General features: G+C 38.7%; 2 protein-coding genes and 1 pseudogene across 3 annotated transcripts; 2 read left to right on the top strand and 1 right to left on the bottom strand.

Moving 5' to 3' along the window:
- The first annotated feature begins 1,942 nt into the window (after window positions 1-1,942).
- Window positions 1,943-10,041, top strand: LOC143854005 (arabinosyltransferase RRA3-like). 2 transcript variants are annotated; one of them, XM_077363704.1, is made up of 3 exons: window positions 1,943-2,239; window positions 4,812-5,952; window positions 8,506-10,041. In XM_077363704.1, exons 1-2 carry the CDS (start codon window positions 2,060-2,062, stop codon window positions 5,925-5,927), a joined length of 1,296 nt encoding a protein of 431 aa, XP_077219819.1. In that variant the 5' UTR covers window positions 1,943-2,059; the 3' UTR covers window positions 5,928-5,952; window positions 8,506-10,041. The 2 variants fall into 2 exon arrangements, with proteins under 2 accessions (XP_077219819.1, XP_077219818.1); XM_077363703.1 differs by lacking the exon at window positions 8,506-10,041 and having other exon boundaries at window positions 4,812-6,458.
- On the bottom strand, window positions 8,006-9,804 carry LOC143854004 (GRAS family protein RAD1 pseudogene; annotated as a pseudogene).
- A 5,943-nt stretch (window positions 10,042-15,984) lies between the features above and the next one.
- On the top strand, window positions 15,985-23,655 carry LOC143854160 (nuclear transcription factor Y subunit C-4-like). Its single transcript, XM_077363991.1, has 2 exons — window positions 15,985-16,136; window positions 22,611-23,655. The coding sequence occupies exon 2, from the start codon at window positions 22,679-22,681 to the stop codon at window positions 23,459-23,461; it is 783 nt and encodes a 260-aa protein (XP_077220106.1). The 5' UTR covers window positions 15,985-16,136; window positions 22,611-22,678; the 3' UTR covers window positions 23,462-23,655.
- Window positions 23,656-26,126: the final 2,471 nt, after the last annotated feature.

Genomic DNA, 26,126 nt, shown 5'->3' on the forward strand with positions numbered 1-26,126 from the left:
TGTCGTTGAATATGAACCCTTTCACATGGGACACCTCCCTATAATTTTTGTGGCCAGCTTTCACATGGGACACCTCTTTTGCATGGAGGCATAAGTGAAGACCATTCATTGCTAACCATCTATATTGATAACATAAATAAAACAATAAGTCAAATTTTCCTTTGTACAACAGGCTGGAGATTGTTTTTTTATAGGGTTGGTAGCAAAACGATCCCCTGCCCTCCTATGTTTAGAAGTGTTTTCCATTTTTTTAAGTCTTAATGTGTGTTAGAGTCTTAATGGGCAAAGCAATGTTGTCCTTAAGGAGCATTTAAGTCTGAAAACATGTGTAGATTGAAGTTTCCAAGAGCATTTAAATGCTCCTTAAGGAGTGTCCTGTCCTTACTGATAATTTTTGAGATTTTCCTAATCTCTCGGATGATTTTCATTAAGCATAAGCGGTGCTTAAATAAGCACTAATGAGATAATCAAGATAAGATCAAGATAATCATAATCCTAACCATATGCCTAATCTAATCTATCTTAACTACCTAATCTGCCCACACTTGATACTCTCTAACACTCACTGGAATGAACTTAAATTTGGGTCTTCCTTTTTCATTTACAGGGATGCACACATTCTTTTTGGGGTTTTATTTTTTTAATGGAAGACTTCATCAATGGCTTCAGATCTTCTGTTTATGGTTATCAAACATTTAGTGCAATCTTAACCCTTCATTCAAATGGGCCCGTGATGGAGATGATGTAAAGGGCATGTTTGGCAACAATTAAAAAAATATTCCATGGAAAATAATGGCATAAAAAGGCCCTGAATTCCATGGGACTTGACAAATTGGTAATTAGGATTTGAATAAAAAATTGGGGTCATAGAATGATCTGAACCCTTCATTCACAGGGTCTCTATCATGAGAGGACATAAAATGAAAATCTCTAGGGTCCACAAAAATGGATAATCGAAACCGTTCGTTTTATTTAATCCCCACGGTTGATATTCTCAGCGTGGGCTTATCTGAGGATGTGACTTGTGATGCGTATTTTTTGTAATTTTTGCTTGCCTTACTGTTAGCCTCCTAATAGTTAATTAATCAGGGCTACTGATATTGGGACTACCATGTTTTAAAAATTGCACTAACTAATATTGTCTTTTATTATTTAAACTGCTGTTATTCTGCAATTAAAGAAGAAATTGCACTAACCAATATCTCAAAGAGCCAATTAAAGAAAAGACAAGCTGTGTTTTTGCAATTATTAAAACATAGTAATGCCAAATATCAGTAGCCTTAATCAATTGTAATAAACTGCAAGGATTTACTAGGGAGTTTGGCGGAAAGCCATTTTGAGACTGACTTTTTCACGAGAGAACATCCACCTTAGATGAATGAAATAATAAGACAAATGGGCTAAAAGGTGAGCCCGTGTGGCTGCTCGTTCTGTCATGCAATAGTATTGCATGAGAGGAGGGGTGCAGCTCGGGTCGGATTGAGGCTAACCCTAGCCAACCGGAGATAGCATTCCTTCCACCCTAACCGGATCTAACCCAAGATTTGGGTCGAGGATGGTCAACCCAACCCAACCTGTCTAACCTACTTTTTCCTAATCTGGTCAGGTTGAGTCGGGTTAATTTCGAGTTAACCAAGGGAAAAGCGAAAAATGCAAAAAACAAACTAGCCCTAAAAAATCACAATAGAATTAGAGGACAGACGTCGGGTTCAGAACAGGTCTCAAACCTAACCCAACCCAAAATCAAATCGGGTTGGAAAACCCAACCCTATCCCAACCCGGGCCAAAATCGGGTCGAACCTGTCGGGTTGGGCTCAAGCCGAACTTGAGCCCAACCCAAGTTGCACTCCTAAATTAGCAATAGTAAGCTGCGAAATGGCTTTCTGCGAAATTGCCTAGCAAATCCCATTAAAAATGGATGGGATTTCGTCTAAACCCAATTTGCAGCTGACTTTTGCATGACACAACAAATTAAAATAAAACCTCTCTCTCTCTCTCTCTCTCTCTCTCTCTGGTTCTAGGGTTCCATTCACCCTAAAAATCTCTGAGAATCGGAGCAATGACGGGGCGTAGAGAGGGCCCACTGATGAGGAACAATGGACCGTCGATTCGAGGATCTCGAATCGCGATTGCAGTTGCAATCGGAATTTTCCTCGGATGCCTCTTCGCATTTCTCTTCCCCAACGGATTCTTAAGTTCAGATCTTCCTCAAAACCAAATTCACACCTCCTCTACACAGGTTTTTCTTACTTCTAATTTTCCTTTTTCTATTCTTTTCCTTAGATTTCGACATTTTAGGTTTAATTAAAGCTTCTTTCTGCTAAAGATTTCATTTTTCTCTTCTTTTGTTTTCTAAAGGTTTCTAAAGTTTAGATTTTGTTGATGGAAATGGTAATTTTCATGATTATTTATGTTTTTAGGGTTTCTAAAGTTTAGATTTTGTTGATGGAAATGGTAATTTTCATGATTGTGTGTGTTCTTAGGGTTTCTAAAGTTTATATTTTGTTGTTGGAAATGGTAATTTTCATGCTTGTTTGTGTTCTTATCTGCTCATTAGGGTTGTTTGGATTGGAATAAAAACATTTATGGGGGAATTTTTTTTTCTTGGAAATTTTTTTCCTTTGCACAATTTGGAGGAAAATAGTATGATTATGGATAATTTAGAGGGATATAATGATAAATTGAAGTTCATTTTAAGCCAAAATAAAAATAAAAATGAATAGGTTTGGTTCAAATCAGTGTTTAAAAACTCCTTGACTCGGCAAGGAACTCACCCGAGTCGACTCCTTTTTACCTCAGCCGCATTCCGCGTTGCACCACATCCGCATTCCGCGTTTTGCCCTACAGAGTCAATAAACTCCTTTGACTCTCCCGAGTTATGACCATGTAAACCGTGTCAACCGCATTCTTTACCGCATCCGTGCCTAGTCGACAAGGATTTTTCTTAGCCGCGTTCCGCGTCAAATCCGCATTTTTAAACACTGGTTCAAATTATCTTCTTTTATGTCTAAATAAAGTAGGAAAATTTGGAAATATTTTTCCTTTCCAAAAAATTCCTAGTTTGGATGCATGTAATTAATTTGCAGGAGTAAACCGATTTCATATGAAATCTATTTCAACTGTAAATGATTTATTGTGAAATTCGATGTACACTGTTTGGATGGCATCTGAAGTTTTCAGGAAGAATTCTAATTACAGTGTTTGGATGACATAGTTCATTTCCCTGAAAAGTAAATAAGTGTTGCATATATGATTTCATTGGAGATGCCTTATGCTTTAAATTACTAACTCCACCTGCTCTATTTGATTTATCAAAGACTTGGCTTGATTGACAAGTTTTTGATCCCCAACAATATGCATAGTGATTTTCAAGTTGTGTTTTGAGTTGTTAAACATTGGCTAATACAATTTGATCAGTCTGGACTAACATTGTTAATAATTAGTTCAGTCATGAGTTCGCTTTATTTTCTGTATTTTCAAATCAACTTGGCGATTTCATTCTCAACTCAACTAGTTCAACCAGGGATTCTTCATTCCCACCAATCTCATTCTGTCATTCCGGTTGATATCCAAGTCATCCTAATCTTGACAGTGAAAAGGTAACCTGCTCCAGATCTTTTGCGGAAAAAACCTCATTAGCATTGTCAGAATAATCCATTATCTTCCTAAAATATCAAAATTCAAGAACGTAAATACGAAAACAAATGCGAGCAAAAATATTCATAGAAATCAACTTACCATTAACAAGAATTTGTAATAGAATTACTGCTTCATGAAATAGCAAAAAGCTGCAAAATGGCAAATCGCAAGATCCTGCTGAAACAAAAAACGCCGATATAAAAAATTAAACCATAGAAACACTATCTCCTATCACGAGCAGATCCAACTCAGAAATTGAGGAAAGAAATTGAAAAGAAAAGTAAATGGAAGCGAAAGTGAGTTAGAACTGAGGATACCCTGTAATTAGAGGGGCATTGGTTGGTGGGGACGAAGAAAGGCAGCATTGGGATTTTTTGATACATGAGAGAGCTACGCAGAAAAAAACATTCAGGATTTAAAAAAAAGGCCTTGGTAAAGGCTGGGATCAATTTCACAGGATAGTGTTTTCTCGCCATCTATGGGGGGTGCCTTTTTAATCAGTTTTTAAGTAAAATCTTTGTTGAGGGGAATAGATTTCACCAGAAATCAACCCATCCAAACTGTGTAAAATGGATTTCTACGGAAATCTATTTCTCTAGAAAGAGTTTTACTTGCATGCATACGCTAGTGGAATTTTTTTTGGGAATGGTGGAGGAAAAAAGGAGAAGTAGAAAGAAAATTCTAGTGTTGATGTTTATGTTATGATGCTAGTAGTTTCTAAGATCTTAAATCGACAATTGCTGTATGCATTCTGCTGAACACTATGTTTGATGTCTACACAACTTGAGAGTGAAGATTACTAACATATTTTGCTCTATTTTGTAAAATTGATTTTCAATATCCATATTCTCTCTGTTCATGCAATCTGAATGTAGAAATTCTCACCAGAAAAGCATGTTGGATGTATAGGTTCATGTTCTAGGCTTAGTTCTATTTATGAAATTTATCCAAAACTCTTTTCTCGTGGTTCTAAACTTCCAATCAGTGCACTCATTGAATATTAGCTTAGATTAAGATGGATTTTTAAGTTTTCTACTAAATGGCTTAGTTTTCTTGGTTTTTTATTCATATTAATAGTTTCCCAATTTTAACTTTATGTACATGAAATGATTGTCTTCTTGTTCCTTTCTTTTGTCGTGGTTGCTTTCTTTTTGCCACATTTCTATTACTAGAATTTGTCCCCATGTGAATCGCCGGAGCGGATTAACATGTTGAAGTCAGAGCTAGTATCATTGTCAGAGAAGAATGCTGAATTGAAAAAACAGACGAGAGAGCTGACCATGAAGCTTCAGTTGGCCGAACAAGGGAAGGATCAGGCACAAAAGCAATTTCTTGTGTTGGGAGAACAGCATAAAGCCGGACCTTTTGGTACTGTTAAGGCTTTAAGAACCAACCCAACTGTCATTCCTGATGAGTCAGTCAATCCAAGATTGGCAAAGTTACTTGAGAATGTGGCTCTACGTAAAGAGCTTTTAGTCGCATTGGCAAATTCGAATGTGAAAGAAATGTTGGAGGTCTGGTTCAGTAACATCCAGAAAGTGGGCATACCTAATTATCTGGTCGTAGCATTGGATGATGATACAGCAAATTTCTGCAAGTCGAAACAAGTCCCGTTTTACAGAAGAGACCCTGATGAAGGTGTGGATTCCGTCGCGAGGGCTGGCGGTAACCATGCCATTTCAGGGTTGAAATTCCGTGTATTGAGGGAGTTTTTACAACTTGGTTATAGCATTCTTCTTTCGGATGTTGATATAGTGTACCTACAGAACCCATTTGATCATCTTTATAGGGATTCAGATGTGGAATCCATGACCGATGGCCACGATAATGTGACGGCTTATGGGTATAATGATGTTTTCGATGAGCCTTCAATGGGTTGGGCTAGATATGCTCATACAATGCGGATATGGGTTTACAACTCTGGTTTTTTTTACATAAGGCCCACAATCCCGTCGATTGAACTTTTGGATCGTGTGGCAGATCGGCTTTCACGGGAACCAAAGTCGTGGGATCAGGCGGTATTCAATGAGGAGCTCTATTTTCCCTCACACCCTGGATATGATGGGCTTCATGCTTCCAAGAGAACTATGGATTTTTATCTATTTATGAACAGCAAAGTCCTGTTCAAGACTGTCAGGAAAGATCCTAACCTGAGAAAGTTAAAGCCAGTGATTGTTCATGCTAATTACCATCCGGATAAACTTTCGAGGATGAAAGCAATTGTGGAATTTTATGTTAATGGAAAAGACGATGCGCTAAAACCTTTCCCAGATGGCTCTCAGTGGTAGCAGATTCTGTCTGTGGGCCCTACAGGTATGTTAATCGAAAGCCTAAACCTTTCCCAGATGGAGTGGTAAAAGATTATATTTTTGCATGCTACTTGCTAGAACTGACATTCTGCACTTGCTAGAACTGACCCAACTTTTTTACTCTCAATGATACAAACGAACAAGTTCACCAGATATCACCTTTTGACAGCTTTGTGAATTGTATTATTGTCTCCAACGCAGTTGAGTTCTCTCACGAAATGCTTTTGCCAAAATAACTGATGCACCAGTCATGTTTTTTGTAGTAAGACTACTGCCTTACAGTACTCAACAAGATTTCACGTGGTAGTATCATCATACTTTGTTGCATTATTATGTGCTTCAGAGTGCAGGTCATTGTTCCAAATTTCTGTGTTTTCTTGACATTTTTTCGTGTCCAAGATTGAGAATCCCGTGTGTTTCAGAAAGGTGGACTCTACCCTTTTATTCTGTATGAGTACTGCTTGAATGTGTTCTATTCCAATGTATTGTCTTGATGTTGTTGGCTCAGTAGCTTATGATGTTGGTTACTGGTCTGGTCTTTCTTGTAATTTAAAGCAGCATTTAGGACCCAGATCAACTACTTGAATAACCTTCTGAGTTGACTTAACCAGATCAAGACTTGGGTCAAGTGATATGGGGTGACTGTTTCTTTGAAAAAGAAGTGAACTCTCTGAACACTTGAAAAATTAGTTGAATGCAGAGAAGTTGATCAAACAATTGGGAAGTCTGAATAATAGGAAATCCTAATAATGTATTCCTAAAACCCAATAGAACACTTGGAAACTTGAAAAATAGTACTGCAGCATATGCATATTGAACCTGAAAACCCTCTTTCTCTACTGATATTTGAACATGGACAGTGACCTCATGTTTTGAGCTTTCAAACCTTCTCTTTGACATCGACTGATTAGGGCAATGAATCTAATGATGTTGTGAAGTCTTAGTTGAAATAGAGAAAGAGCATCTCATTACCATGAATTAGTGTCTATTTTCATGTCCTACTTTACTCTTGTCTAGACTTGATATTTTGTTTTTGAACATCATCAAAAACTTTATTAAAAAGAAGGATAACAAATTGGGCATGGGTTTTCCCAACAGAAAAACCAGCCCTACATCAATATCTATTATGTGATCATAACTATCCTCATTGACATGAGCTAATATACAGTCTGACTATGTATATGAAAGATACAAAGGTAGCTGCGTAAGTGTGTGCACTTCCACCTTGTTGGAATCTTGTTGTATGCACTTCCACGTTGTTGAAATCTAGGAAGGTGTAAGGAAGCAAAGGGAGTTTGGAACGGATTATGCACCAATTCTATTGTATGTAGCCCGATGGACCTTAGGCCATGATCTGGATCCTTCGTCCTTGAGTAAGATCCTGCTAACATCTAACCTCATTCGTTGAGCATGTTAGCCCACCTCATGTATCAATGCCCGCACACTTGCAACAACCACGAGCATTGCGGATGAAATTTGTATGGGACTAGGTGGGACTCATCTTGGTAAGGTATGGGACAGGCTTAAAGAGGTCAGCCTAACTCATTCCGTCAGTCTTAGGGCTTTTGGCGTATTGGCTAGTTACCTAAGATTTGGTATCATTAGTGGGCTGTCACGGAAGGGGCGACCTGTGGAAAGGGCTACATGAAAAAAAGAAGAAAAAAAGCCAGAGTGAAAGCTGACACGTAGTGAGATGCAAAAGCATAATGGAATGTTATGGTCCTAAGTGGGTACATGCCTTGGTATGGGACCAGGTGGGACCAGCTTGATATGGGACAGGTTTAAATGTCTTAGCCTAACATGTTCTATGGCTTTTGGTGTATTGGTTAGGTACTTAACACAGTCTAGTCTGACTCTAACACTCAGTCTGACTGGTGTGCAATAGAAGGCAGCACCAAGGACAGCTAGGGGGTTGAAATGCAATCATTTTTAGGAAAAAGACAAGCAAAGGGGGTGGAAATATCATTTCCTAACTATTATTTGAAAACAATTATATTTAACTTGAAAACCATTTTCATATAGAAGTATCCAAAGAGGCCCTTAATTCACACGGATTATAAGAATCTTTACTCGGTTTACCGATGACACTGCTACCTTTCGTTTGACATGCCGATCATCATCAGTAAATCCTCCACGTAATTATTTTCTAACTAGTAACTAAGAACATTGTATACTATTCACAAAAAAAAAAAGAAAAAAAGAAAAAAAAAACCAAGACATTGTATAAATGATTGAAAATTTTATTTTTAAGATTTCAAGTGGAGGCAACATGGTGAAGTTGCCATGCAGAAGCCACCATTATGGGTCTCCCTTTCCACCCTAAAAGCAAACATCCCTTCTCACTAGCAAGACTATACCCATCACACCCATACAGAGACAACATCATCCTTGCCTGACTCATAAACTTGAGTCCAACTGCTTGGAATCCTGCCCTCCCTAGTTGCCGCCGCCATTGGTCCGCTCTTTCATGTCGTTCCACTCTTTCTGAGCCCTCGTATGCAATTATGTTACAAATTTCCTCGGCGAAATGTGATCTCTCAATCTTAATTCTTTGCAGACTAGGCCTCGGGAGACTAGCCTCGAGTGAATCGAATATGGCGGAATAGTAATGAAGGGATTCGAGGAACCTACCGAGGAAGAACGGCCCGTTATGGTTCGCGTCTTGTTCCACCACAGTGCACAGTGTTGGGCCCAATTTCCTAATTGCTTGTAGAATGGCCTTTAGAGACCCCCTACTCTCCTTGACATACTTGTGAAGATGCATGATACTGTTTACAAACAGCAATTCTCCTTCTCTCAAGTCAAGGGTTTCACCATTCAATAGGTCTGGGGTTAGAGGCTCTGTGATTGCTCGAAATCCTAGAGGCATGCCGAAAGAGCTCGCGTCCTTGATGAGGAAGTTCATGCTAGACTCTAACTCTAGCCGGTCTGGTCCCACACCGATGGCTGTAATTCGGAGGCTCGGTGGGCCCTCAGGGCGTGAAGATAAAGTCCTGATCAAGGAAGGCCATTGGAGGGCATGGTTCATCCCTAGATCAATGATGTGCAAGGATTCCTTCCCTTGGGCTGCTTGACATATAGCCTCATTTGCAGCCATGAAGCCAAATGCAATATATGGAGTGGTTTGATAAAGGAGATGGAAGCCTTCCATCTTCTCTTCTGTAGTGATCAAGGGAACATCCACAGCCACATTACTCAAAAGCCCTTTTACACCCACATTAAGAAGAATAGATAATCTTACCTTCAATCCCATAGCAAAGCAAAATGACACCCTTTGCCATGGATCACCCCATGGATTAGATGAGGCCCAAATTTGGTTAAGCATGGACGCGGCGAGTTGGGTGTCTCTGCATCCAACGGCCTCGGCGCAAGCTAACAACAAGTGCACCAAGTGAAGCCCTTGATCAACTCCATGTGTCACACCTTCCATGCTAGGCACCACCTCTGAGGTGACTCCCAATTCTCCCACCAAACTTTCTATCTCCAATTCATCTCCCCCAATCATCGATACCTCCCTGTAGACATCATTCTGTGCCGAAAAAGTTAGGGATTCATCGGGAGATTGTTGATTTTGGGAGGAATCACCATTATCTTGGACGCACCAATCCGTGTTAATGAAGCTATTGACAAATTCATCTTGATCGGTCGACCGTAAGCAAGATGGGGCACTTGTATCCCAAGGAATCCATGACTCTAGCTCGTCAAATCCGTCCTCAAGGTCTCCTTCTTGCTCAAGACGAGCTGCGCAAAACCTTCGGATAGCCATATCTTGGTTGAGATCACCTGGAATAGAGATTGAGAACTGAGCAGCATTCATCCTTTCACCTCCACACACTTCTGGTTTTTGGTCTTTAGAGAGAGTGACATAGGTGGAATGGGTTGAGTTTAACCCAATTATATATTCATGCATGTTGCATGAAGAAAGTGACTAAGAATATGCCTTTCTTTCTTAACCCCAGAAAGGTGCACAATACTTTGTTTACATATGAATGGAATGCATTTCATTTTTTTTTTATTGTACGCTCTTATTTTAAGAGTCAAGGGACGCCCTTCTAATACAATAAGCACAGAAAAACTGCTTGCTTTGGGGCGACCGAAACCTATATTTATTTTCTACTTTAAAATAATACACACACACACACATATATATATATATATATATATATATATATATATATATATATATATATATATATATATATATATATATATATATATATATATAGAGAGAGAGAGAGAGAGAGAGAGGAAAAGGATTGTACGCTCGAGTGTACCTAACCTTAGGTATGCTCGAGTGCCAAATCACATGGGTCCCACATTTTTTGTGGTCATCTAAATCATTCATTTGCAAGCCCCATCATAGATAGGGTGCGTACCAAAAATCAGCTCCATAGGATCATCCTAACCCATCCATTTGTGGAGGTCAAAATGGACAGACACTGGTTGTCCACAAATCTGCCCATTTTGCCTTACAGTTTTGGAGGGGTTAGGATGATTCAATGGAGCTGATTTTTTGTACACACCTTATTTATGATGGGGCCTTGCAAATGAATGGTTTAGATGACCACAAAAAATTTGGGACCCATGTGATTTGGCACTCGAGCATACCTAAGGTTAGGTACACTCGAGCGTACAATCCTTTTCCTCATATATATATATATATATATATATATATATATATAATTTTGGAGTTTTTACAGGGAAATGATATCAGCACAACCATGTTTTGATAATTGCACTGACCCATATTGTCTTTTATTAGTCAAAGAGCTGTCAAGGGTTGTTACAGTTCCCAAAAAGCTCTTGCAAACCAATTAAAAAGGGAAAGACAAGCTGTGTTTGTCAGATTATTAAAGCTGGTTCATATCATTTCCCTTACATATGTTAAATGCATGTATTTCTTTAAAACGCAGTAGGGTCCACATGGTTAGACAATCTAAAACCATTCATCTATTCGGTCACTCTTGAACTCCTTGATATTAAAAATGCACGTGTATGGCTGACCCTAAAAGGTCACGAGCTGGAGATAAGCAGGATCAAACCGATGACATCCTCCACAGGGTAAACCACAGCCTCTCAGGCCTACCTGACTGATTATACCATAAAAGGCCAACGGTAGACAATAACTCTCCCTTGAACATAGCTTAAAACTTTCATCGTACTGTGCTCTCCAAAGAGCAACTCTTCTCAAAATCTCAATCAAAATGTGCTGAGCTGGAATCCCATTCTAAAGATTCTTGCGGTTCCACAACTTTGAATATGTCGTGCTCAAACAATCATCCACGTGGAATTGTCCAACACTTAAAAAAAATATCAACAACCAAAGGAATGCTAGACTCACAGGAGCCCTTTTAAAAAGGGGGGCAAAGGGCTCTCCTACTGGTCAAAATCCATTAAAGATGGTACATAAAATTAACCAATAGGAGAGCCCTTTGCCCCATTTTTTAGCAAGCAAGCTATCAACCATTCACTAAAATAAAGTGAAGGCTGCCAAAATCAAAACAAGGGAATGGAAGAATGTTATCAACTTAGTAAGGAATGCTTCCGTAGAGTTGATCCTAACCATTCATGTAAGCCGGCTCAAGTTTAGCATAGACCCAGGAACAAAAGTAGAGCTTACTTTGAAGAGAGGAGGGCATTTTTTAAAATATTTTGGCACTGAGTGTATTTATTAATTTGGGTAGGGCAGTTCTCTCTTTGTTTTAGGGGTGGTGACTGGTGAGAAAGAGAAAGGGTGTCAAAGAGACAGACAAGGGTGGCGACAGCAAATCCGATGGTTGGTTTGATTTATTTAATACGTAAAAGATTTAGACTTGAGAAGAATACACTAAAAGCCTACGCTACTGACCATTTTAGGCCGGTCTGGTTTTAGGGTTACCTTGGCATGAATCATAATTGATGTATCTGTTTTTGTCTTATCTTAGCCTCTCCTTGGTCGGCCAACAAGCAATGAGTCATGGAAGGTTTCCAAAGTTAGTAAGGCCCTGTTTGGATTGCAGAAAATTTTTTCTTGGAATTTTTTTTTGTTTCCATGATTTTGCTAGAAATTATATAGATATGGCTTTTCTGGAGGCTATTTTTCACCGTATAATTGTTTTACATCCCCTTGTTTTGATTTTGGGACCTCCCCATCCCCATTTTATTCTACCTTCTTCTCATTGGCTAGGAAAATTTCCAACCAGCTATCAACAGACAAGTACATAGGTTCAAGATAAATGAAGTAGTGCCAATATCAAAAGGTTCTATTACTAAAACTGGATTTTGTCTCAATAGAGAAATGAATGGTTTGTTTATGTAAGAAGTGGGGGCCACATGATGCCTTGAAAATAACATGGAGGGGTTTGTCTTTGGTGAATGGATGGTTGTGATGAAGCTCAACATCAACAAATTCTTGAACAATCTATTGATGTAATCGATGTTTGAATTAGTGGGCATAAACACCTTATTTTACTCAATAATTTATAATTATTTGCCACCCAAGCATGTGTCAACATTCTTTTGCCGTGGGAAATGGCATTGTGACCCACTTCTTTTAGTTTTGTTGCTTTTATTCATTCGGTGGCAATAGAGTTCCTTTTAATAATATACATTTGGGAGTGTCTAGGCAATTTCGCTCTTGACTCCTCATTTTCAAGAGAGAAGAACCACCTCATAGCTAAATTCCAGTTGAGCTTGCACATTGGAACTGCAAAATTGGTATACTATAGGGATTTGCTAAGCAATCTGGCAAAAAGTCATTTTGCGGCTTGCTTTTGCAAGAGAGAATAACCACCTCAGATGAATTAAATGAATCAGACAAAATCTATTAAAAAGTGAGCCTGTGTGGTTGTTCTCTCCTGCAAAAGTGAGCCGTGAAATGACTTTCTGGGAAATTGCCTAGCAAATTCCCTTATATCTAGTTTCACTCTTCACCCTAACATGGATATGGCACCTTAAGTTTCCAAAATATCTAAAAGAAGCGTGAGTTTGGCATTTTAGGATTTTCTCCCTGTTCCTTTAAAAACAACTGCATCTCTGGTTTTTCCTGAAAGGGTTTCCTATTGCTTCCACCTAAGCTGTAATAGGTTTCCTATTCCTCAATCATCGCATAAATTTATAGTCATCAACTGGATTGAAAGCCTCAATTGTAAGGAAGAGTAGGCCCACATTGTTTGGGTGATCCAAACCATTCATTTGATGGGCCCTGACATAGATAGGGTGTGTCCAAAAATTCAGCTCCATAATATCATCCTAACCCTTCGACTTATGCATGTTAAAAATGGACAGATTTGTGGAGGTTTACATACCCATCCATTTTAACCTCCACAAATCGAAGGGTTGGGATGATCCTACGGTGCTGATTTTTGGGGCACACCCTATCTATGTCAGGACACATCAAATAAATGGTTTGTATCACTCAAACAATGTGGGCCCCACTCTTGTTTCTGGTCGACGGACCATATAAGTTATCCGATCGACAGACCAGAAACACTTTTCCCATTGATCTAATCGACCTATATTTCCTTTCAATGCGTAGATAGTGGTTGTTTCTTTCTCAACCAAGATTATAAGAGAATTGTGAAGAAATATGTATTTCAATAGTGCACCGACAATCAATGACATCACTTGCCCAATCTCCATCAGAGTAAGCACAACATTTGACTTTTGACGTAGAAGATAAACAACCCATGAAATAAAGTACTACACACATCTCACCATTTGAAGTAGGATGAAAAAAGTGAAGTGAGCGAGGTGCAACCATGAATTGACTCACAATGTGAGCATCATATCCAACATCAGATTGAATGATATATGTATAGAGAGTGTCAGATAGATGAAGTTATCAACAATTTGTCTCCATCGAGGAGCATCTGAGAGGGGCTCTCAATCAGAAGGCCGAAGTTTGATATTCAACTCAATGGGTGTCCATTGTTTTGTTGTCTACCTTACCAACTCTACTAATGAGATGTGAAGCATACTTCACCTGAGATGAAGCTAACCTGATACAAAAAAATATACTAAACTTGACGACGATCTTTCATTTCGAAGCATTTGCTCAAATAAAGTTATATATGAACTGGATTTCGACAAAGATCACCATATCAACAATTCAACAAACAAAAGTCTCACCAATAAAACGACCAGAATGCTGAGCAAACAAGGCCAAATCATATGAACTTTGTAAAAACCAAAGCCAAAAATAACAATCAAACTATGCACGAGGTGCCATATAAAACTTGACAAGATGGATCTGATTGGGCAAATTAGGAGGGCAATTCATGTAAACTTCTCAACGAAGATCTCCATTTAAGAAGGCATTATTTGCATCCATCTAATATAGTCAACATCCTTGAATAAATGCAACTATGGTCTGTGTCCAAACAGTGGTCGTGTTTGTGTAAATCCCTTAACCACAAATCAAGCATTGTACCTTATCATACATAGCCTTTATTTTATAAGAGAAATTATACGGTGGCCGACCGTGTGGTAAAAAGGGCATAGAGAGAAAACCTGCCACCCTTGATTTCTGATCCAAGGAAAAGTAAAAAACAAGGGAGCTTTTCTTGGATCAAAAATCAAGGGAGGGAGGGTTTTCTCTCTCCGTCCTTTTTACCACACGGTCGGTTATAGATCCACTTGCAACCCACTATAAATTGTCTAGGACATATATGGACAAGATTCCATGTATGAGTTTTTGAAGAGATGCAAGCTCTTCCACCATAGCATGCTTCCAATTAAGGTCAGATGATGTTTCAGAGTTAGAATGAGGTTGATGTGTAGAAAGAATTGTGGACGGAAGATAAAACAATCTTGAAGACGTGGTGGATTGTGCTCGGGGTGTTGAATGCCAATGCTCAGGAATATGTTGCCTATTACTCTCCAAGGCTGGAATATCAGGAAAATGCACATTTGGTTCTGGAGGAGCACTAGACTTTGGAGTAATTATCAGAGGGGGGTATCAAGAACATTTCTTTCCATTTTTAGCAATAATTTTATTCGTTTGGTTTTTTTAAGGAAAATGTTTTCAGCCTTAATTGCATTTATTTCAAGTATTATGTTTCTTTCTTCGCTTCTTATAACGATGGTACGTAAATTTTGGTGAGAAATTATACAATGACAGGGTGTCCAAATTCATAGCGGGTGGGACGATGGAAGTACCGCGCTTGATATTAGTGACCATGGTTTCAAATTTCAGCTTCAGAATGCTTTTTGTTCCTCACCGAAACCAAACCTTTGAAATTTTGGACGAAATCCAACTAAATCAATTAAAATAATATTTTATCTCATACAAAATTTTGGCCAAAATTACCAAAATTTCAGTAATTACGACAGAAATTTCGGGAAGATATTAAATAATGAACAAAGTCAAGATTTTGGGTGAAATTCCTTAAGGGCCTGTTTGGATAGCTTAGATTTTGTATTTGGATTTGGAATTGAATTTTGAGTACAAAATGAATAGATCTGCCAGCTCATGTTGAGGGAGACAGAGAGCGAAGGAGGTAATTCCCGTTGCAGGTGAGAGGTTCAGGAGCAAAGAGGGTGAAGGAAACTGTCATATTTGTGGATTTCTAATTTCTTATTTCCACGGCTTATTTGGAATTTTCACTCCCAGTCGCTGAATTGGAAATTCAAGGATTTGATTTTGATCCAAATGTCAACGCAAAATAGGCTGCAAATGTGAGAATTCCAAATCAAAATCTTCTCAGCATCCAAACCGGCCCTCCTAAATTTCGGATGAAATTCCGGTCGTAATTTTGTTACGCTTTGGTTATACCGTATACCCGATTTCGGTCTAGACTCTAGACCAAAACCCGAAATTTCGGATTTCGGTTGAAATTTAAAACCATGAATTGTGACCGCTCTCTTAGTCATCGTTAGCCTAGAAGGGGTGGCTTAGGAAGAAAAGGGAGCGAATATATAATTTTCCTCATATTCACAAAAACAGCAAACGTCGACGTCTGTCCCGCACAGACAAGAACCCACCAACGGCGACTGTCTCACAGACGGCATCTCAAACATTTACAACCACTCGTTTTTCACCACGTGTAAAGTACACGACACCTCTCCCCTCTGACAAATTTATAATAACCTGACACGTTGCACTCCCTACTTGATTCTCTCTCTCTCTCTCTCTCTCTCTCTCTCAAACAAAACAAGAAAAATCTCCATCTTTCTCTAGGGTTTCAAATCGAACCAGAATTTCTTCAGGTAATGTGTCCGTTCATTTGTTTTTTTTTTCTAGGGTTTCTACCTCTAAAACTGCTATATTATGTTATTGTTGGGGATTAGGGTTTAATTTGAGCTCAATTTGATCTGTTATTGTTTTCTTTCATTAATCTTTTCTCCTTGTTTCTCTTCCTCTGTACAATTTATCTCTATTTATGAATTTGGTATTGAATAAAGATAATTAGGGCAGTGATAAATTCACCCCCTTCTAGGATAAATTCACCCTGTATTTTTTCAAAATCTACTGTACAACCCACAGTCCCACACCATAGGATGATCCAAACCGTCCATTTGATGTGCCACAACGTAAATAGGTTTTGCCCCAAAAATCTTTTCCATAGGATGATTCTAACCCTCTGAAATATAGTTTTGGGATCATCCTATGGAAATGATTTTTGGGGCACAACCTATTTACGATGTGGCCCATCAAATGGACGGTTTGGATCATCTTATGGTGTGGGTTGTACTTGTACAGTCCATTTTGAAAAATTCGGGGTGAATTCATCCTCGAAGGGGGTGAATTTATCACCACCCTAAAGATTAACATCTTTCGTTCCCAAGATATCATTTCTTCTTTCTTTTCTTTTCTTTTCCTTTTTTCCAAGATATCATTTCTTTCTTTCTTTTTTTCCTTTTTCTTTTTGTGAATCAGAGATTATGGTATGGTGTTTATTTAGACCCGCTAGATTGAGATCAATCGGTTGTTATTAGGGGAAATTATAAGCATTCCTGATACATTGTAAGCATGATTTTGAAACCAGAATGAATGAGGCCCTGTTTGTTTTGGATTTTGAGAATTGATTGTGAGTCCAGAACTGATTATGGGACTCAAAATTAAACATAAATTTGAGACCAATAATCAGTTTGGGACTCGCAATCGGTTCTTAAAATCCAAAATAAACAGGGCCAGTAATTTTTGCAGGGATTACCCTGGGGCATGCCATTTAGTCTTGTAGTATGTGTTGTTTGTTTTGCTTTCTCATCGCTATCTCAGACCCAAATCCCTTTTTCTCACGTGGGATCCTTGAAGGCTTGATTAGCTAGGATGTCCCTAGTGTGGAGTTTGGTATGCTCTGTCCTTTGATTCTTCCTTTTCATTTTGGTTGATTAGTCTTTTGCCATCGGAGTATTTATGGGTTATTTCATCTTCATAATGGGGCCTCGTTGATGAATGGTCTGGAATCTGGATCATGCTAATGTTTTGCAAGTGTGCAACTGATGAGCCACTAGCCTTGCCCACCATTTAAAGGAGAAGATTTCTTGTGAAATGCTATTCAGTGACAACCATAAGATGCTGTATTGTACTGTATTTAGTTTATCACTATTATAAGGTTTTTCTTGGGTGGGAATTAGCAAACAATGTCATTTTTGTGTAATGGCTATGAACATATGACCGACGTGATGGCTTCACAACTGTTTAACATTTAAGTGGTAAGTTGCATGAAATTAGTGTACTTTTTTTTTTTTTTTTTTTTTTTGCAATGGTGGAATTTTATTAAAAGAAAGGGAGGAACCCACAGCCGAGAAGGTCGAGTACAGACGAGGAAGGACAAAAATACAAGTAATAGAAATCAAGTTGGTAAGAAATCAAATATCTCAAGTGATGGGTGATCCACTCCTTCACGAGCTAACCAGTTCGCCTTTCCATTAGCCGACCTCCAAACATGCTGATATTGAATTGGGTGGCCCTCCACATGGTCCAAAATCACAAAGAATCTCTAAGGATGAGGGTGTCTCCCATCTAACCATCTTACAACATTGAGGGAATCACTCTCCACAATGAGGTTATCACAATCTTGTAGCCATTAATTTTATGTCTTGAAGAATGGCTCTAACTTCTGCCTCGTTAGAATCTGATTCCAATAGGACCTAAAAACGCCCATTTAGTTGAGTCAAACTCTTCTCTGAGGAGAACTCGGATGCTCGCCGACCGGGGTCACCCATCGAAGTTTAGCTTCAACCAACATCTCGCTCCTTGCACAAAAAATCACTAAATATAAGATTTTTGAGAAAGAGGAGGCATTTCTGACACATTCTTGACTGTGCGGGCATTTCTTTCTTTCCATAACACCCAAATAGTGGCCAATAGCAGGAGCTTCCAAAGGATCATACCTTTATTGGGCCTTAACGCAAAAGACCAAGAGTCAAGAAGGTCGAATAAGTAGGTTCGAAGAGACCCTCAACATCCCAAACATCTAGAAAGTTTTGGCCCACATGAATCTAGAAAACCTGCACTGGATAAGCATATGATCTACAAATCCGCCTGCTTCCACATAAAGGACGCAACGATCGATATTGAGCATGTGTCAGGGATAGAGATGGCCGACTGTCTAAATTTTATCCTAGAAAGCCATCCTCTGTCGCAACTCAACCTGCCTCCAACTGAGGGATAACTCTCCGAGTTGGGCTGGTTGCTCAATCCGTCTGAAATCCTTAAGTAGGGCCATCTGCTGCGCAAATCTTCTGGTGCTAACAGAGTGAAAGTAGCACCCTAATTATAGATCAGATCCATCGGACGAGAAACTCAATTCCGCACTGCTGCTGAGTCGTCGGACTTATCCACCAAGGGATTCGTGGAATTTCAGTTTGTAGATGGAGAAGTAATAATGTGGAGACTGAAGGACTTAACTTGGAAAAGAAAGGCAAATACTTATGGATTTGAGAGTAGAGATAACAAAAGGATTTGAGAAAGATAGAGGTATCAAAGAAGTGAATGAAATGAGGGAGATGATGGGTTTTTTTTGTTTAGAGAGCAAAAAATAGAAAATACCCTTCAAATAGCTATAAAACGGTAAAAAAAAAAAAACATAAAAGGGGCAAAATGATAAAGCAATAAAAATAAAAAATAGGCCTTTAGGGGCATTGCTATAAATTTTTTCAAAAAAAAAACCGATTTTGGATATCGCCCGAAATAGGTGAATTGGAATGAAATGGCCCTATATAAAATGAAATTCCGATCGAGATGTTTCGTTCTTGGGTTTGTATTGGTGTCTTTACTGAAACGGATGAAATGAAACGAAATCCAAGTCTAATCTGTATGGAGATTTAAATATTTAATGAGCATGATCTGATGAATCAACTTTAAATTTGAATCTCTTGGAAAATTACCTCTTTCTCCATGATGTTCTATATACATGCAAAGGTCTAGTTGTGTTGTCTTGATACCTTGAAGAATCAAGCCAATAGATGAAAACTAGGAACTTTTGGGATTGTATCTGGACATTCAACCTTTTTTGCATTTATCCTTAGTATTGACCTTTATTTTTATAAGGTCTAGTTGTGTTGTCTTTTCTCTCATTCAATTTTAATGATAATAATTACTAACCTAAAACTTATGATTAGCTATTTTAAGAAAAAAGAGAAAAAAGTGTCTTAATAATTGGGGAAAAATGGATCTCTAATTTGGAGAGAAAAGACTTCAGTTTTCGATGAGTTTCTCAATAGGTGCAAGAATACTTGTCCACTAGTTAGTGTATAAGAGTGTAAGGATTTGAGGTTCATGATGATGAGAACACCATCATCATTTGCTTCTTGGTTTTTTCCGGTATTGTATATGTTGTAAGGATCAAAGTAGAAGAGTCAAGGGATGAGCATCGATGCATAGAACTTCTTCTTTCTTGACTTGTCAAGATTCCTTGTGGATTGAAGAGTATTTTTTAGATGTAAAAACCTGGAATCTTTAGATGCAATAACATGGATTGAACATGCATCCTCTCCTCATCGTGTCTTTTTTTTTTGACAAAATCATTCATGTCTTTCCTACATTGTAGTCTTTCTTTTTTTGGATATGTAGCCTCTTGTATCAATCATGGCAGTTTCTCTTGTATCAATTGTGGTAGTTATGACTTAAGATCACCATGTGCAAAGGGAAATGCATGTATGCCGTGTTACTATTTAAAATATATGTATGCATACGATATTGGCTTTGTAATGTAGCCTTGAAGTTGTGAGACCTGATTAGCAAATGTTACCGAGGAAGGGTGTAGAAGTAACGACTTTCTTTCTAGTATGTCCATAGGAGCACCAATGATTGGGCTGATAGGTTGGCCAAATTCGTCGTTAGGAGAGATTCATTGTATATAGTGCAACTGCTGCCTGTCGAATGTATTTTTTGTACATTGCTTAAAAACTCCCGAGTCAATTATTGATTCACCTGAGTCATCTGTTACCTTGTCTGAGTTCTGACCCGAATCTCAGTTTTAGATGAAAACCTTTCTAAGATCATCGAGAAGAAATGGAGAGAAGGAAAAGAGATGTAATGAGAATAGGGTTTCATGTATATGATCAAGGATCCCTTATCATAATTTTATTAATCATACAACTGACATGACAATACTGCCATTGGCTCTTACTAAGCCTGTTATTTACAAATAAGTTTTTCACAACACTCCCTGTCAAGTTCGTGTATAGATGCCCATCATGCCCAACTTGCCTAAGATCTCGAATACTTTTTATTAAACTTCTTAGTCAACATTTGGTACCACAACTTTTATTTGTTAAACTTATGATCCACTTCAATACTCTTTATTTGGTGTCGTGTTGAACCGGAGTATGAGCAATATGGATAGCAGCTTTATTATCACTATACAAACTCATAAGAGCCTGTATGTTGAATCCCAACTTATACCAGAGTTTCTTGAGCAATAGTAACTCTCAAACACCATGCACCAAAGTTCAATCCTCTTCTTCAACATTCGATTTGACAACAATTGACTGCTTATTTCTTCTCCAAGTCATTAGATTTCCACCAACTAAAGTACAATAACCTGAGGAGGATCTCCTCTCTCTAAGAGGGCCTGCCCAAATAACATCCATTGAGCGCCTCTATTAGTAAAATTCCATGTCTAGAAAACAGAATTCCTGGAGAGAATTTGAGGTATCCAATGATCCTGTGTGCGGTTTCAAGATGTGTCGTCCTAGGAGAATGCATAAATTGGCTGATTTTTTTTTTTTTGAAAAAAAATAATTGGCTGATACCACACGCAAATTATGCAATGTCTAAACGAGTAAAGGGTAGATATATCAACTGACGCACTAGATGCTGAACATGACCGACATCAATGAGGGGATACCTGTTAACCGATGATTTTGTTCGATAGGAGTGACTGTTGGTTTTGTTCCAAGATTTTCTATTTCCTTGAGAAGATCTATTATATACTTTGAGAAATAAAAATCCCTTTTTCCAATCGGGCAGCTTCAAATCACAAGAAATGCTTACCGAGATCTTTGATTTCAAATTGTCATCCCTAGTAGTCTCAATGGTCTCAAAAGCTTGGCTCCTCTCTCTCCCAAAGCTGGGATGATAACATGTTTGGACACAAACTATATTACACTGCTTTGCTTGCGATATCCTCTTCAACTACAATATCCGATCTGTGTAATCTTTGCCATCACAAATTATAGAAAACCATAGGACTGGAAGTTGAATTTAGGCCATGACCTGTCTATACAAGATTTCATTATGTCTCACCACAGAAGTGGTGATGTTGTGGAGTTTTGGGTCTTGGTAGCAATTGATTGTCAAAACAGATAATTAATTTAATAGTTTATAATATTGCGATACACTTACTATTAAATGGGTATCTTATTATTGTGGAGAGTAGTGTTTATATAACTTCTATGTACACCCTGGTGTACATATAAATCTTATGTACTCTCCACAGTTATGTCACACAACTTCCCCTCCCAACAGTTACGACACACAACTCCAAACATACTGCAATCAGGTAATAGAGAATCAGGATTGGTCCCCGTGATTAGCAATTATGAGCAGAACACTATTCTGCCGCAATTGGAGTGGCAGACTTAGGCAGAGTCATGGTAGAAGGGGATTCCCTCAACGTTATTCGTTGGTTGAGTGGAACCCATATATATCTGACTTCTTTGAGGAGATTAAGGTATTTTGGGAGATCGACGAATGGGATAGCGGATAAACTTGGCCAGGGAAGGGGTGCTCTTGGAAGCTTTCGAGCAGTTTGATTTTTTACCTCCTTGATGTCTAACCTTGGATGTTGTATTTGTTTGCACTCTTGTTCTCTCTTGTTATTGTTGTTGTTCTTGACCACCTCGGTCTTTTCTTTTAATGAAATTTCAGCCATTCAAAAAAAAAAAACACACACTATTCTGCTGCATTTCAAACTCCTCTGGAATTAATAAAATATCAATGGCTGAACCTTTCAACCTTGGCAGCTTCTCATTCAGTTCTGACAGTTAAACTAGTACGTTGTATTCAATCTGACATTATAATTGCATCTCCACCTTTCAACCGACGGGATAACCAGGATTGATCCCAATGCCAAGGAAATTATGACCAGAACACTTGTGTGGAATTAACTGAACCTTTCAGCCTTTGGCAGCTTCTCATCCAGTTCTTACAGTTAATTTAGCATATTGCTTATCTTGGTCTGTGATTGCATCCTCAACTTGACCATTTTTTATTTTGTTTTCCTTTCAAAGACATGTGATGAGCGAAAACTCGAGGAAAGGATAACACTGAAGAAGACACGTTTTTCTACACATTGAGTATGGATCAATCCGCACCGCAGCAGCCACCGGCAATGGGAGTAGTCACCGGGGCTTCTCAGATAGCCTATGCTGCCCCCTACCAAACTGCCCCAGTAGTGGCTTCTGGTGCTCAACTAGTTGGAGCCATCGCCACATCCCAACCTCAACTTGCTTATCAGCAGGTCCAACATTTCCACCACCAACAGCAGCAGCAGCAGCAACAACAGCAGCAACAACAGCTCCAGGTTTTCTGGGCTAACCAAATCCAAGAAATTGAGCAAACAACGGATTTCAAGTACCACAGCCTCCCACTCGCTCGGATAAAAAAGATAATGAAGGCCGACGAGGATGTACGGATGATATCGGCTGAAGCTCCTGTGATATTCGCAAAGGCATGTGAGATGTTCATTTTGGAATTGACACTCCGCTCATGGATCCACACCGAGGAGAACAAAAGGCGGACCCTACAGAAGAACGACATTGCTGCTGCTATAACAAGGACTGACATATTTGATTTCTTGGTTGACATCGTCCCGAGGGATGAATTGAAGGAAGAGGGGCTCGGGATTCCAAGGGCCGCCATACCTGCTGTTGGTGCTCCTGCCGATTCGATTCCTTACTATTATGTTCCTCCACCGCATGCATCACCGGCGGGCCCAGGAATGATTGTGGGGAAGCCGGTTGATCAGGCAGCGACTGCTATCTATGCTGCCCAATCCCGTCCGGTGGCATACATGCCATGGCCTCAGCCTCAGCCTCAGCACCAAGCCTCACAACAACAACAGATGCCAGATAGTGGCTGACAACTCCAAGTGTGTGTTGAGGAATGGGCTTTTCAACTGTGGAAAATCTGTTTGAAGTTGAATATATCAGTGTGTATTTTGTTGTGATATTAGTAGGAGCAGTAGTAATTTTCTGTGTGGAAGCGGATGGAACAAGTTGGGTTCAATCTTTTGGAGTTTTGAAGAGATAACATGTGTTCAAACTTTGTTTTCTATTCTCACGTTCATATACAAAACCTATAAGAGAGAGAGAGAGAGAGAGAGAGAGAGAGAGAGAGAGAGAGAGAGAGAGAGATGGGGTAATATGAATCTATATTGCATGGTTGATAGCGTTGAAATGCTTTGGAAATAGATTTCAATCCACATCTCCATTTTTATTGACACCATCTTGATAAGATGTTATGATAAGTACCTGCACTGCACATCTAAACACAACAGTTACAATAACACAAGCACAAATAAAAGAGACTCCTAAATTAAACTCCCTAATGTTAGATACGTAAGATGATATTAGGCTATTAGCCCTTTGTTCCATCAAGCCTCATTTGGGTTTCCGTTAAGCATTTTGGAACATTGATTTTTCCACTCTTTTCTTATAGATGGAAAGCCTATTTGATGATGACAGTGTGGTGAGGCTCAACAGAGGAAGCAAATGAGGTGGTGATAGAGAGTGTTGTGCCGACAGAGCAGCCATAGGATGTTGAACCAGAGGTAGTCAAGTGAGCCAGAGGATGCTAAAATTTCTCTTGAGAACTCAGTTTTAGAGGCAATGGTTATTGAGCATGATACAGATGATCACTTGGTGATTATAATCAGGTGGATGATCAAATTGAGCTGATTGACCAAGATGTGCACCGGGTAGAGATAGAAGTGGATGATGGTGATCAAGTAGCAGATCCTTTTATGCTCACCATGCCAGTGATGGACCCGTTTATTGTTGAGACTGACTTTATTGCAGAGGCTCTATGCGTACATGGATATGGTGCGAGCCACAGTGAGCAGAGGCAGAGACAGATGAGACATCTCCCCTTGCACAAGAGCATCCGAATTATAGTGTCAAGCTCTAAGTACCTCAAAGCACTCAGATCTAGTTTACTTGTCATTAATAAACATGAATGAACACAAATATGAAGAATATTCACAAGGTGGCTGGTCTCACATGCGACAGACCAGCCGCGAAGTGCCTTTTAGGATGGACCCTAGCAAACCCTGATTGGTTTCGACAAAAGTTTTTACACTACCTTCATGATCGATTAAGACATTCCATTTATCAACACTAACAACTTTTAGGCCCTGTTCGTTTGAGATTGTGCCAGCCTATTGTGATATTGGACTCAAAATTACATTAATTTTAGTACAATAATCACAATCGGCTGCCACAATCCCAAACAAACAGGATATCCTGGTACCAAACATCAAACTAGAGAAGAAAAAAAGGAAAATGATATCAGCACAACCATATTTTGATATTATAACCAACCCTTCTTGTCTTTTAGTATTTAAAGAACTGTCAAAAAGGTTATTACATTTTCCAAGAACTCATGAGCGAATTAGAGAAAGAAAAGACAGCCGAGTTTGTGCAAATATCAAAATATGGTTGGGCTGATAACATTTCCCAGAAAAAATGGCAGGATGAAAAGCATCTTTCCTCCACTACTTTCCATATCTCTTATCTCCAAAGGCAAAGACAGACAAGAAACAAAAACCCAAAAAAAAAAAGAAAAAGAAAATTCCACTACGAAAATTAGATCTTTTTACAGTCTAATCGACCAAAGTTCCAACTGATAGTTCAACCTAGAGGTCGGAGATTCAATCCCACCTTACTTACTAAAAAAATCTGCAAAATCAAAGCAACAAAGAGCTGTGAACATACAGAAAATCATTTATAATATGAAACCCCAAAGTAATTTCTACTAGCAAATTTTTTTCAGCCATTCTCATCTACACACAATAATTCATCTATAAAACCCAAAATTTAAAAAAAAAACCCAGCTTAAGTAACTACAAGGAAGGTGGAAAAAACCACCTCTGTATTGAATCATTCATCCATTCATTCAATTTTTCAGCCTTAACTATTCATTATCACAATAACAAACACAAATACTTCGAAAACAAACATCTCTACACATGCCAAGTCTAAAAATCAATCAAATTTCCTCCAGCTGAATACTACTCTTTAGAGTCACATATTCTCTAATATATCCACCAAGATGATCATACAAAGCACATATTTTCATCCTGATGGTGATAACTCTTGCACGCATAGTAGAAGACACTCTGTACCAACAAACCCACCAAATTGACCACTACCAACACTCCAACCAGAAAACCCCCAACTAAAAACCTCATCCATTCTCTCCACAATGAAGCATCACACTCCCAAAAACAGCCCAAATTCCCCGAGTCCAAGCTCTGTACATTTAAGACTATGGCAACCGATTGTGAGTGCCAAACAGATTATTGGACTCAAAAGTTACGTTTAAATTTGAGTTCAATAATCTATTTGGCACTAACAATTGGTTGTCACAGTCTAAAACGAAGTGATACAGAAAATAAAAGTTAAGAATCATGGTGGGCAAAAATAAGATGAATAAAAGCATAAAATGTAAGGGAAATGTTATAGCACTATTTTATTTTGATGAGGGCAATCCTCACTTTATTAAAAGTACGGTATGGCCCTCACCAT

This window comes from Tasmannia lanceolata, unplaced genomic scaffold (genome assembly GCF_043159265.1).
Source record: "Tasmannia lanceolata isolate RefF3 unplaced genomic scaffold, GAP_Taslan_0.1 ptg000020l, whole genome shotgun sequence".
NCBI classification, from domain to species: domain Eukaryota; kingdom Viridiplantae; phylum Streptophyta; class Magnoliopsida; order Canellales; family Winteraceae; genus Tasmannia; species Tasmannia lanceolata.